At 68.3% G+C, this 12,630-nt stretch overlaps 1 protein-coding gene across 2 annotated transcripts; it reads right to left on the bottom strand.

Annotated features, from left to right (window-relative positions):
* Positions 1 to 4,978: 4,978 nt before the first annotated feature.
* On the bottom strand, positions 4,979 to 12,377 carry GCC1 (GRIP and coiled-coil domain containing 1). Of its 2 annotated transcripts, none has more exons than XM_066182579.1 (3): positions 12,329 to 12,377; positions 9,136 to 10,073; positions 4,979 to 8,618 (listed from the first exon to the last, which is right to left on the bottom strand). In XM_066182579.1, the coding sequence occupies exons 2-3, from the start codon at positions 10,060 to 10,062 to the stop codon at positions 7,353 to 7,355; spliced, it is 2,193 nt and encodes a 730-aa protein (XP_066038676.1). In that variant the 5' UTR covers positions 10,063 to 10,073; positions 12,329 to 12,377; the 3' UTR covers positions 4,979 to 7,352. The 2 variants fall into 2 exon arrangements, with proteins under 2 accessions (XP_066038676.1, XP_066038677.1); XM_066182580.1 differs by having other exon boundaries at positions 12,302 to 12,367.
* Between the last annotated feature and the right edge of the window lie 253 nt (positions 12,378 to 12,630).

The following is a 12,630-nucleotide window of genomic DNA, read 5'->3' as shown; positions in this document are numbered from 1 at the left end:
TAAAGCGCATCCAGCCCCCCGGGAAGAGCCAAAGGGGTGAAATCCCAACCCAAATCCCAGCGGGAAGAGCCAGGCTGGGCCCAGGGCAGGCCCGTGCCCGGGGTATCCCCAAGGGCTGTCACAGCTCCCACGTGGGATGGGGACAAACGTCCGCCTGGGAGCGCTGGAGAAGGGGCTTCACTCACTGTGGACACGTAGAGGACAAAGAGCGAGGCAGGGCTGATGCTGCTGAAGGAGAGGATGGTGAGGAGGAAGGCTGTGGGTGGGACACAGAAGGACATTCCTTGGTGGGACACCCCAATGTGACCCTGCAGGAATGGGGGGAGCTGGGGACAGCCCAGATGTGACCCTGCAGGAATGGGGGGCTCTGGGACACCCCAGATGTGACCCTGCAGGAATGGGGGAGCTGGGGACACCCCAATGTGACCCTGCAGGAATGGGGGACCTGGGGACACCCCAATGTGACCCTGCAGGAATGGGGGAGCTGGGGACACCCCAATGTGACCCTGCAGGAATGGGGGGGGGCTGGGGACACCCCAGATGTGACCCTGCAGGAATGGGGGGAGCTGGGGACACCCCAGATGTGACCCTGCAGGAATGGGGAGCTCTGGGGACACCCCAATGTGACCCTGCAGGAATGGGGGGAGCTGGGGACACCCCAATGTGACCCTGCAGGAATGGGGGGCTCTGGGGACACCCCAATGTGACCCTGCAGGAATGGGGGGCTCTGGGGACACCCCAATGTGACCCTGCAGGAATGGGGGAGCTGGGGACACCCCAATGTGACCCTGCAGGAATGGGGGAGCTGGGGACACCCCAATGTGACCCTGCAGGAATGGGGAGCTCTGGGGACACCCCAATGTGACCCTGCAGGAATGGGGGGAGCTGGGGACACCCCAATGTGACCCTGCAGGAATGGGGGGAGCTGGGGACACCCCAGATGTGACCCTGCAGGAATGGGGGAGCTGGGGACACCCCAATGTGACCCTGCAGGAATGGGGAGCTCTGGGGACACCCCAATGTGACCCTGCAGGAATGGGGGGGGCTGGGGACACCCCAATGTGACCCTGCAGGAATGGCGGGGGCTGGGGACACCCCAATGTGACCCTGCAGGAATGGGGGGCTCTGGGACACCCCCCGGCCTTGCCTGGCGCCCAGCAGAGCAGGAAGACCAGCTGGAAGCTCAGCGAGGCTTTGCTGGCGCTGCGGCCGCTGCCGGCCCCGAGTCCGCCGTCCGCGCCCGGGCTCAGCAGCGGCAGCGCCGCGTTCCCCCGGCAGCGGAGCCGCACCCGCCGGTACAGGAGCTGCGGGGCGGCCGGGGCTCAGCGGGGCGCTGGGGACCCCCCAGACCCCCCCGCCGAGCCGGGGCCTCACCGAGCAGCAGCCGAGCACCAGCAGCAGGGACAGCAGGAAGATGATTTTCTCCTCCAGCCCCGCGTTCTTCGCCCCGCCGGACTGGGAGGCAACGGGAGATGAGCGGGGCCGGGCCGGCGACCCCCGGAGCATCCCCCCCCGGGCCCGCAGGGAGGGACAGCGCCCACCTGGGAGCAGATGTCGTGGCCGGGGTGGATCAGGAGGAGGCAGCTGCAAGGACAGGGCGGTGCTGGCGGTCCCAAAGCGACGACCGGTGCCCCGGGGCCGCGGCGATGCCCCGGGCGGGGGCGGACGGGCCCTACCTGGAGCAGTAAAGGCTGAAGGTGGCGTTGGGGCTGTCCCAGGGCACCAGGGGCGCGATGTCGGTGGCCGAGGAGCCGCGGGCGAGCAGCTGCGCCAGGAGCGTCAGCGCCGGCACCAGCCTGGGGAAGGGAGGGATGGAGGGATGGAGGGATGGAGGGATGGAGGGATGGAGGTGAGAGCCCCGGGACATCCCGGCACGGCCCGGGCGCTCCCAGCGGGGCCGGCACCGGCACCTACCAGGCCAGGACGTAGGGAATTCCATGCCAGGCTATCTCCAGGCAGCGGCTCCGCTCCTGTAGAGAACCGCCGTGAGCCGGGGCCGCCCCGCTCCTCCAGGACCGGGGGAAGCCCGAACTCCCGGCAAAAGGGGCTGCCCTGGACCGCCCCGCTGCTCCCCCGCCCTGCCAGGGCCCCGCGTGGCCAGGACGGTTCCCGGCCGTGCCTGGGCGAGGCTCGGACCTGCAGCGCTGCCGGGGGCCGGGCTCGCCCCCCGAGCACGGTGCGGTGCGACTCGTACGCGTAAACAACGACCATGAGGAACGAGACGGCGTAGGAGGTCTGGGAGAGAGAGGGACAGCGACAGGGGACCCTGCTGTGTCCAGCGCCACCAGGGCACCTTCCACCGTCCCTCTGCCCTCCGACAGCCCCATCTCCCCGTCCGTTCTCTCCCCGTGCTCCACACCCCGACCCCCGCAGACCTCCCCCGGTGCCCACCCCGAGGAGGGGACCCCAGGACAGTGTCCCCAGGACGCTCCAGCCGCGGACGGGTCCCAGCTGCCCCCAGCAGTGTCGCCTTACCGTGGTCAGCATCCGCCCGTAGGGACAGGCGGCGTAGGCGGGCACGGAGAGCGGGGCCGGCAGCAGCGGGATACTTCCCGTGCCCAGCAGCGCGGCGGCGCCCAGGAAATCCGCCAGGGCCAGGAGGAACAGCGGCCGCAGCTGGGGACAGGGTTAGGGTCGGGCAGCAGCCCCCGGCAGCTCCCGCGGCCCTTCCCCGGCTGGGCCCGGGGCGAGTGCCGGGTGTCGGGCATCCTGCACCTCCTGCCCCCCGCCCGGAGCTTTGAACTGGTGTTGGCCCGGCTTTGAGTCGGGCTTAGCTGGGGCCAGACCCAGCCCCGTGTCCCTGGGAGCCGGTGACAGGCACCTGGATGTGGCAGCAGTGACACCGCTACCAGCTGGTGACACTCACCTGGATGTGGCAGCATTGCCCGGAGCCGGTGACACTCACCTGGATGTGGCAGCAGTGACACTGCCACCAGCTGGTGACACTCACCTGGATGTGGCAGCATTGCCAGGAGCTGGTGACACTCACCTGGATGAGGCAGCAGTGACACTGCCACCAGCTGGTGACACTCACCTGGATGTGGCAGCATTGTCCGGAGCCGGTGACACTCACCTGGATGTGGCAGCAGTGACACTGCCACCAGCTGGTGACACTCACCTGGATGTGGCAGCATTGCCCGGAGCCGGTGACACTCACCTGGATGTGGCAGCAGTGACACTGCCACCAGCTGGTGACACTCACCTGGATGTGGCAGCATTGCCAGGAGCTGGTGACACTCACCTGGATGAGGCAGCAGTGACACTGCCACCAGCTGGTGACACTCACCTGGATGTGGCAGCATTGCCAGGAGCCGGTGACACTCACCTGGATGTGGCAGCATTGCCAGGAGCCGGTGACACTCACCTGGATGTGGCAGCAGCGCCTCTGCCGGGAGGTGACAGCCAGGACGGATCCGCTGCCCAGGAGGCTGGAGGGGACGGGGCGGGTGATGAAAGTCCCGGCAGAGCCGCTGCCACCCCCAGGTGCCACCCCCAGGTGCCACCCCCAGGGGACGGGGGACAGGGACAGGGGACGGGACCCACCTGAGCAGCGCGGCCGGGAGGGTGACGCCCGTCAGCACCAGGACCTGCGGGAGGCACGGGGGGAGCGCGGGCTCGGCCGGCCGGCAGCGGGGCCGCCCCGAGCCCCCCACGGGGGTGGGATGCGGGGCCCTGGGCACGGCCGGACCCTCCCTCGGCCCTCCGTGCCCGGAGCCGCGCCCGGGAGCCGCGGCCGTTTCCCGTCGCCCGTGGGGGAACGGCGGGGCCGGAGCCTGGGAACAGCCGCTCCGGGCCCAGCGAAAGCCCTGCCCGGCTGTCACCCTCCCTGGCTGGTGGCCGTGGCCACCTCGGGCCGGTCCCCAAAGCCCCAAAGCCCGCGCGGGGGGCCGCTCCCTCGGGCAGGATTTGCTGGAAGGGGAAGGCAGCGCTCAGCTGAGCCTCTCCCGGCGCTCAGAGCGTCCCGCACGCCTTTACCTGGGTGTCCGACAGCGCCGGGGGCTGTTCCTGGGCTCTGGCCATGGCCGGAGCCCGCAGCGCTCCCGGCGCAGCCCGGGATGGACGGATGGATGGGATGGATGGGATGGAAGCAGCTCCCGCCGCCGCGGCTGCCCAGGCTCGCTCCACGCCCAGCTGCGGGACCCGGGCACGGCGCAGCCGGAGGAACCTGCCCGGCCGGGGCGGCAGGAGCTCCCAGAGGAGCAGACAGCGCCGGGCCAGCCCCGGGAGCGGGGAGGGATCGGCCCCGGGCGCGGGAGAGCCCAAATGAGCGCTCGGATGCCCCCGGGCACAGTGAGGAATGAGGGAACGGCGCCGGGAGAGCAGCCGGGAGCTGCTGGAGAGTCCAGAGAGGCCCCGGAGCTGCTCCAGGGCTGGAGCCCCTCAGCTCCCAGGGATCCAGGCTGGGACAGCTGGGGGGGCTCACCCGGACAGGGAAATGCTCCAGGGAGAGCTTCCAGCACATTCCAGGGCCACAAGGGGCTCCAGGAGAGCTGCAGAGGGGCTGGGGACAAGGGACAGAGGGACAGGACACAGGGAATGGCTTCCCACTACCACAGGGCAGGGCTGGGTGGGACATTGGGACATTGGGAACTGCTGCCCGGGCTGGAATTGCCAGAGCAGCTGTGGCTGCCCCTGGATCCCTGGAATGGCCAAGGAAGGACTGGAGCAGCCTGGGACAGCGGGAGGTGTCCCTGCCATGGCAGGGGTGGCCCTGGGGGGCTCTGGGGTCTCTCCCCACCCAACCCATCCCAGGATTCTCAGTGCCAGACTCCTCTGCATCCATTCAGCTGCCACACCACGACTGCAGGCGTAGGGATGAGCCATCCCCGTTCTCACACTCCCAGGAACCTCAGGAAATCGCAGGGTTTAGCAATTCTGTGATGGTTTTAACCCCAAGGATGTTCCAATATCCAGTAAAAACCCCCAAGCAATGCCCATCCCACCCCCCAGGAGCCACCAGAGTCCCCTCCATCAGGAATTTTATCTTTATTTCAGGGATTTTGGCTGAAGGCAGAGAGGGAAAAGGGAGGGAGGGAGCAGAGGGAGAGGGGCTAGAGGGGAGCAGAGGAAGGAATGGCACCGGGAGCTGCAGGAGGGTGACAGTGACACGGAGCTGGGCACTCCTGGAGATGCTTCCCTGCAGCAGCTTCCTCAGCTTCCACTGCCAGGAACACACGGAGGGCACTGGGATGGGTCTGGGTCCTCCCAGCTGGATCCTGCCTTGTCCCAGCTGGATCCTGCCTTGTCCCTCCTGGATCCTGCCTTGTCCCTCCTGGATCCTGACATGTCCCTGTCCCAGCTGGATCCTGCCTTGTCCCTCCTGGATCCTGCTTTGTCCCTGTCCCAGCTGGATTCTGCCTTGTCCCTCCTGGATCCTACCTTGTCCCTCCTGGATCCTGCCTTATCCCTGTCCCCCCTGGATCCTGCCTTGTCCCTGTCCCAGCTGGATCCCACACTGATTCCCTGCTCCAAGCTGTGACCCCACCTTGTCCCCCTGCTCCCAGCTGGGTCCCCCCCATTCCCCCACCCAGCTGGCCCCACGCGGGTCCCCAGCACTCCTGGGATCCACTCCAGGTCACTCCGTCCTGCGGGACAGAGGGAGAACAGGGATCCATCCCCTCAGCCTGAGCAGCAGTAGGAGGCCCCACCTCCCCCTGGAGTTGTGGGAACAGCTCCAGGAAAAGAGCTGGAGCCATCCCTGCCATTCCAGAGGCGCCCCTCGATTCCACATTTCCAGACTGGGAGCAGGGACGGGGCTCTCCCCCGGCTGAGGGGGAGATCCTCCTTTGATCCTTAAGGAGCGTATCAAACATTCCTGGGACAAACTCTCCCACTCCCACCCAGTTCCCCCCACCAGGGCAGCACCTGGATCCCGCTATTCCCAGTGGGAACATCCCTGCCTGGAGCCTCAGGAAGGGCTCAGCTCTGGCCCCCTCCCAGCAGCGACAGGCTCTGCCCGGGGCACCTTTTTCCTGAGGATTTTTTTGGAGGAGAATTTGGCACCAAGGGCTGCACTGGTCAAAGTGGAATCCAGGGAATTTGGCTGCTCACAGGACCAGGACAGGCAAGGAGGGAAGTTGCAGGTCCCTGTTCTTGTCCCTGGCAATGCCAGGGGTGGCTGCAGCATTCCAGACTCCCTGTCCCTGGGGACTGGCAGCGCCAGGGCTGCTGTGGCAGGAGGGATGTGTATCCCAGGATCCCTGTCCCAGGATCCTTCCCAAGGCTCTCTGGGCACTGCAGCACCAGGAGCTGCTCCCAAACCTGCTCTTGACTCGGCTCCAGCACCCCCTGGGGTGTTAATCCAGACCTGTCCCTGTCCCTGGGCCTGGCTTTAGCAGCCAGGATCGGATTCCAAACACGGGGCAGGAAAACAACGCCCGGAGAGGATTTGCCTGTGTGGAGGAGGAGGCTCTGGAGCATCCAGGGGAACCAAATCCCTGGTTCCCAGCTCCGCCAGCAGAACGTCCCAGGGCATTTCAGGATGTCCTGCCATTCTTCTTTCACCAAATCCCAAGAAATCAGGGAAGAACCTCAAGGTTCCTGAGCCCTGGCCAGGCTGTCACTGTCACCAGGGTCACTGCCCGGAGCTGTCACCTCCTGTCCCCCCAGCAGGTGCAGCCCCTTCCTTCCCAAATCAGCACCACAGAGCAGCCAAACTTCCCTGGAGCCCTCGAAAACCAGGAGCAGGGCACTCATTCCAGCCTTTCCTCAGCCTCCAGCTCCCAGCTAGGGTCAGGCAGCTCAGATTCCCACCCGGCAGTGCCTCGGGATGGGAATCATCCACAGGGAGATCCTTTCTCCTTCCTGGAATCCCTGATAACCCAGAGAGGATCTCTGGGAAGGAAGGAGAGCCTGAGCCCCTGGATGAGCCTGGAGTTGCACCCACGGGTTAAATCTGGCTCCAGCAAAGAACCTCAGGGGGAAATGGCCAAGGTTCCTGCACTGAGCCCCATCTTCCTGAGCTTTCCACGGCCTGGTGCTGCTTTAGCTCCACCTAAAGTGCTTCCCACCTTCCCTTTCAACTCCTGAGTCACCAGCCCGGCTGGAGCTCAAAGATCCAAGTGAATTCCATCAGATCCCACACCTGACGGGTAGGCATTGCTTTTAAATCACCTTTAAAGAAAGCTCAGCACCTTCAACTCCTCAACTCGGCTTTCAGATCAAGTCCCAACTCGGAGCAAATTCCCACCGCAGAGGCTTCGGGGCTGGAAAAGTTGGCAGCATCCCACTGCAAATTAGTGCTAAAAACACCAAGCGGAGCCCGAATCCTGGAGAGAGCTCCGGGCATGGCTGGGACGAGGTTTTGGCGAGCTGTTACGGGAAAAAAAAAAAGGGGGATAACCCCCCAGGCCTCATCTCTTCCCGTGGAGCCACCAGGAGCCGTGGGCCGAGCTCTTGGCGATGCTGAGCTTCTCCTCGGGGCTGAAGTGCAGGATGGCCAGGATGGCCGTGAGCGTCTGCTGCCGGCCCCGCGCGTCGGGCAGCGTCAGGAACCGGTACACCACGTTCTTCAGGTACTCCAGGTTGGCGCCTTCCCTGCTCTTGTCCCGGCAGCTCTTCTGGATCTCCCCCCTCAGGGCTGCCACCTCCTCGCGGTGCTTGTCCTCCTCGGCCAGGGCCCTGCCCTGCAGCTGGTGCAGCTGCACCTCCAGCTGGCGCTTGCGCTTCCGCAGCGCCGCGATCTCCACCTCCTTGCGCGCCAGCTGCTCCGCGTACAGGAAGAAGGTGGGCTCGGAGCCCGAGCACAGCTGCAGCTCCTGCGGGAGGATCTCCGAGGAGTCCTGGCCGGGGGGGTCCCCGGGGGCTCCTCCGTCCCTGGAGCTCTTGGGGCCGTGGGGCAGCGTGAGGGCGCGGAGCTGCTCCAGCTCGCGGTCCTTCTCGGCCAGCACGGCCAGCGCGCGGTCGCGCTGCTTGTGCATCTCCTCCTCCAGGCGCAGCGCGCGCTCCCGGAACTCCAGCTGGCAGCGCTCCAGCTCCTGCCGGTGCAGCTGCTGCAGCTGGGACAGCTCCTGCTTCTTGGCCTCCAGCTCCTGCCGGCGCTGCTTCTCCGTGTCGTCGGCGGCCAGCTGCAGCAGCACGTGCTTGTCCCGGAGCTCCGCCAGCTGCTCCCGTGCCTCCTCCAGCTCCTTGGCCAGCCCCACGTCCTTGGTGGCCTTGCTCTTGAGCACCTGCTGCGCCCTCACCTTGTAGCGCTCGAACTCCTCCTTGAGCTGCCTCAGCTCCTGCTGGCAGTGCCCGCCCGGGGCCTTGTCCCCGTCCCCGGTGCCCGGCGGCAGCTCCGGCTCCTGCGGCTCCTCCGGGTCCTTCCCGGCCGCCACCTGCAGCAGCTTCCGCAGCTTCTCCATCTTCTCCTTGAGCACGGTGACGTCCAGCGTGGCCTCCTCCACGGCCACCTCGCCCAGCGAGCGGCTGGAGGCGGCGATGGCCAAGGTCTTGTTCTCCAGGTCCAGCTGCACGATGCGGTCCTTGAGCCTCTGGATGGTGCCCTGGTCCCTCTGCTTGGCCTTCTCGTAGGTGCCCAGCAGCTCGGACACCTGGGACACCTGAGCCTCCAGCTCGGCCACGCGCTGCTCCTCCCGCTGCGAGCGCTGCCGGAGCTGCTCCTCGGCCTGAGCTGTCTGTGTGGGGACACAGAGGGCTTAGGGCAGCTTGGGGACACACCTGGGGTCACACCTGGGGTCACAGGCCTTCCCCACCCCGGGAATCCTGCCCGACACACCTCCCCGTCCTGGCTTTTTGGGGATTTGTGTGTTTGGAATCCTGGAATGGGCTGGGTGGGAAGGGACCCCAGAGTCCCCCAGGGCCAGCCCTGCCATGGCAGGGACACCTCCCACTGTCCCCGGCTGCTCCAGCCCCAGTGTCCAGCCTGGCCTTGGCCACTGCCAGGGATCCAGGGGCAGCCACGGCTGCTCTAGGCACCCTGTGCCATTTATTTCAAACCTCCTGGAATCTGAGGTCCAGCTCCAGCCCCACTCCCTGGACACATCCCACAGGGAGCTGTCCCCCAGGACTGTCATCCCATCAATCCAAGCCAAGACGCTTCGGATTCTGAGAGACCGGGAGAGGACATTTGGCTCCTCTAGCCCCAAACCCCAAACGCTGGACACCCCCCCCTCATTTCCAGCCAGGAATCACCTTCTTCATCTCCTGCACCAGCTGTAGCTGGAAGTGGTTCTTGAGGCCGGCCATCTCCTCCTGCAGCTCCTGGATCCGGGGGTCCGGCTTCCCGCTCTCATCCCTCACGGCCTGCAGCTCCCTGCGCAGCTCCTCCAGCTCCTGGCCCAGCAGCCGGGCGTGCTGCTCGTGGCCCTGGGCAGCACCGGCGCTGCCGGCCAGCTCCTCCCGGGACTCCTGCAGCTCCCTCTCGGCGCGGCCCCGCGCCTCCCGCTCGGCGCGCAGCAGCTCCTGCAGCTCCCGCAGCATCAGCCCGTGGTCGCCCTGCTCGCGCTGCCGCTCCTGCTGCTGCTGGGCCAGGCGGGCGCGGGTCTGGGCCAGCTGCTCCTGCAGGCGCCGCAGCTCCTCCTCCCGCCCCGCCGCCTCCTCCAGCCCCTGCTTCATCTGCCGCCGCTCCGCCTGGTACGAGGCCTCCATGCGTGACTTCTCCCGCGTCACTGTGGCCAGCGCGGCCGTCAGCGTGGCCAGCTGCGCCTTCAGCTGCGCCAGCCGCCGCTCCGCGTCGCCTCCGGCGCACGGCTCCCCGTTCTCGGGGCTGCTGGGATCCTCTGCCCTCTGCGGAGGGGGAGCTTTGTCCTCCTCGTCCCCCTTGGTGACGCCGGCCGCGGCGTCCGCCGCGCTGTCCTCGCTGTGCTCCGAGCTCCGGTCATCCGGGCAGTCGCCGGCGGCTGCGGGCGGCGGCACGGCCAGGTCCCCCTCGTGGGACACGGAGAGCGCCTTCAGGCTGGCTTCCAGCGCCTCCTTCTCCTTCAGGAGGCTCTTGTAGGCGTGGACCACGTCCTTGAGCCGCGCCTGGAAGCGCAGCAGCTGCTGCTTCTGCGTCTCGATGGTCTCCAGCAGCTCCTTCCTGCTGGGGCCGCCCCCGAAGTTCATGCCGAACTTCTCCATGGCGGGGGAGTCTGGGGGAACGTCAGGGAGAGGAGAAAAGGAACCTTTGGGACGGGCAGGAGCGTCGTCCTGGGATCAGCAGGACGCCAAGTGGGCAGCAGACATCACATGCATCAGCCTGACCACCCCCTGCTCAGGGCCACCATCCTGAGCCCCCCAGACCCACAGCCTGAGCCCCCCCGGACCCACAGCCTGAGCCCCCCCGGACCCACAGCCTGAGCCCCCCAGGACCCACAGCCTGAGCCCCCCCGGACCCACAGCCTGAGCCCCCCCGGACCCACAGCCTGAGCCCCCCAGCACCCACAGTCTGAGCCCCCCCGGACCCACAGCCTGAGCCCCCCCGGACCCACAGCCTGAGCCCCCCCGGACCCACAGCCTGAGCCCCCCCCGGACCCACAGCCTGAGCCCCCCCGGACCCACAGCCTGAGCCCCCCCGGACCCACAGCCTGAGCCCCTCAGACCCACAGCCTGAGCCCCCCAGGACCCACAGCCTGAACCCCCCAGGACCCACAGCCTGAGCCCCCCCAGACCCACAGCCTGAGCCCCTCAGAGCCACAGCCTGAGCCCCCCCGGACCCACAGCCTGAGCCCCCCCGGACCCACAGCCTGAGCCCCTCAGACCCACAGCCTGAACCCCCCAGCACCCACAGCCTGAGCCCCCCCGGACCCACAGCCTGAGCCCCCCAGCACCCACAGCCTGAGCCCCCCAGGACCCACAGCCTGAGCCCCCCAGCACCCACAGCCTGAGCCCCCCCGGACCCACAGCCTGAGCCCCCCAGCACCCACAGCCTGAGCCCCCCAGCACCCACAGCCTGAGCCCCCCCGGACCCACAGCCTGAGCCCCTCAGAGCCACAGCCTGAGCCCCCCCGGACCCACAGCCTGAGCCCCTCAGAGCCACAGCCTGAGCCCCCCCGGACCCACAGCCTGAGCCCCCCAGCACCCACAGCCTGAGCCCCCCCGGACCCACAGCCTGAGCCCCTCAGAGCCACAGCCTGAGCCCCCCAGGACCCACAGCCTGAGCCCCCCAGGACCCACAGCCTGAGCCCCCCCGGACCCACAGCCTGAGCCCCTCAGAGCCACAGCCTGAGCCCCCCCGGACCCACAGCCTGAGCCCCTCAGAGCCACAGCCTGAGCCCCCCAGGACCCACAGCCTGAGCCCCCCCAGGACCCACAGCCTGAGCCCCCCCGGACCCACAGCCTGAGCCCCCCCGGACCCACAGCCTGAGCCCCTCAGACCCACAGCCTGAGCCCCCCCGGACCCACAGCCTGAGCCCCCCCGGACCCACAGCCTGAGCCCCCCCAGGACCCACAGCCTGAGCCCCCCCAGGACCCACAGCCTGAGCCCCCCCGGACCCACAGCCTGAGCCCCCCCGGACCCACAGCCTGAGCCCCCCGGACCCACAGCCTGAGCCCCCCCAGCACCCACAGCCTGAGCCCCCCAGCACCCACAGCCTGAGCCCCCCCGGACCCACAGCCTGAGCCCCCCCGGACCCACAGCCTGAGCCCCCCAGGACCCTCAGCCTGAGCCCCCCAGGACCCTCAGCCTGAACCCCCCAGGACCCACAGCCTGAGCCCCCCAGCACCCACAGCCTGAGCCCCCCCAGGACCCTCAGCCTGAGCCCCCCCAGGACCCACAGCCTGAGCCCCCCAGCACCCACAGCCTGAGCCCCCCAGCACCCACAGCCTGAGCCCCCCCAGGACCCTCAGCCTGAGCCCCCCCGGACCCACAGCCCGAGACCCCCAGGACCCACAGCCTGACCTGCCCAGCGCTCCCATACTGACCCCCAGAGACCCCCATCCTGAACCCCCAAAACTCCCATCCTGACCCTCCCAGGAACCCCATCCTGAACCCCACGAGGACATGACCCTGACCCCCCAGGACACCACTCCGAACACCCCTCCAGGACCCCCTTCCTGACCCCTCTCGGGACCCCCCCGCTGACCCCCCGGACACCACTCTAACCCCCCAGACACCTCCCGGACCCCCCACGGCCCCCCGCTGTCACCTCCCCAGGACCACCCTGACCCCTCGGGACCCCCAGACAGCACCCTGACCCCCAGGGCCATCGTGACCCCCCGGACACCACCCGGGCCCCCCATCGTCACCCCCTCAGGACCACCCTGACTCCCACCGTGATCCCTCCGGGCGCCTCGGGCCCCGCAATCCCCACCTCCCGAGCCCCGCAACCCTCCCCTCCCGGTCCCCGCAACCCTCCCCTCCCGGGCCCGCAATCCCCACCTCCCGGGCCCCTCGATCCCCCCCAACCTCGGGCCGGTTCCGCCGCGCCGCCACTTCCGCCGGAATCGGCCGGTGTGGGCGGGGCAAAGGGACGCGTCACGGGTGAGGTACCACGTTCCAAATTAGGCAACCGGTGGGCGGGGCTACGAGGCGGGGGCGGGCCCGTGCGCCCGCGCTGCTCCGCGTTGGGGGCGTGGTTTTGCTCCGTGGGGGGCGGGGCCTCAGCGCGGGACACGCTCGCGGCGCGGGCGTGGCCCGGTGCTCTGGGGGCGTGGCCCGCGCGCGAAGGGATTGCCGTGTCCAATGAGGCGTGGCTATCGACGTGGGCG

The sequence above is a fragment of the Chamaea fasciata genome, unplaced genomic scaffold (genome assembly GCF_029207755.1).
Source record: "Chamaea fasciata isolate MVZ Bird 193981 ecotype frontalis unplaced genomic scaffold, bChaFas1.0.hap1 SCAF_5, whole genome shotgun sequence".
Lineage (NCBI taxonomy): Eukaryota > Metazoa > Chordata > Aves > Passeriformes > Sylviidae > Chamaea > Chamaea fasciata.
This window is presented reverse-complemented; position numbering and strand designations above follow the sequence as displayed.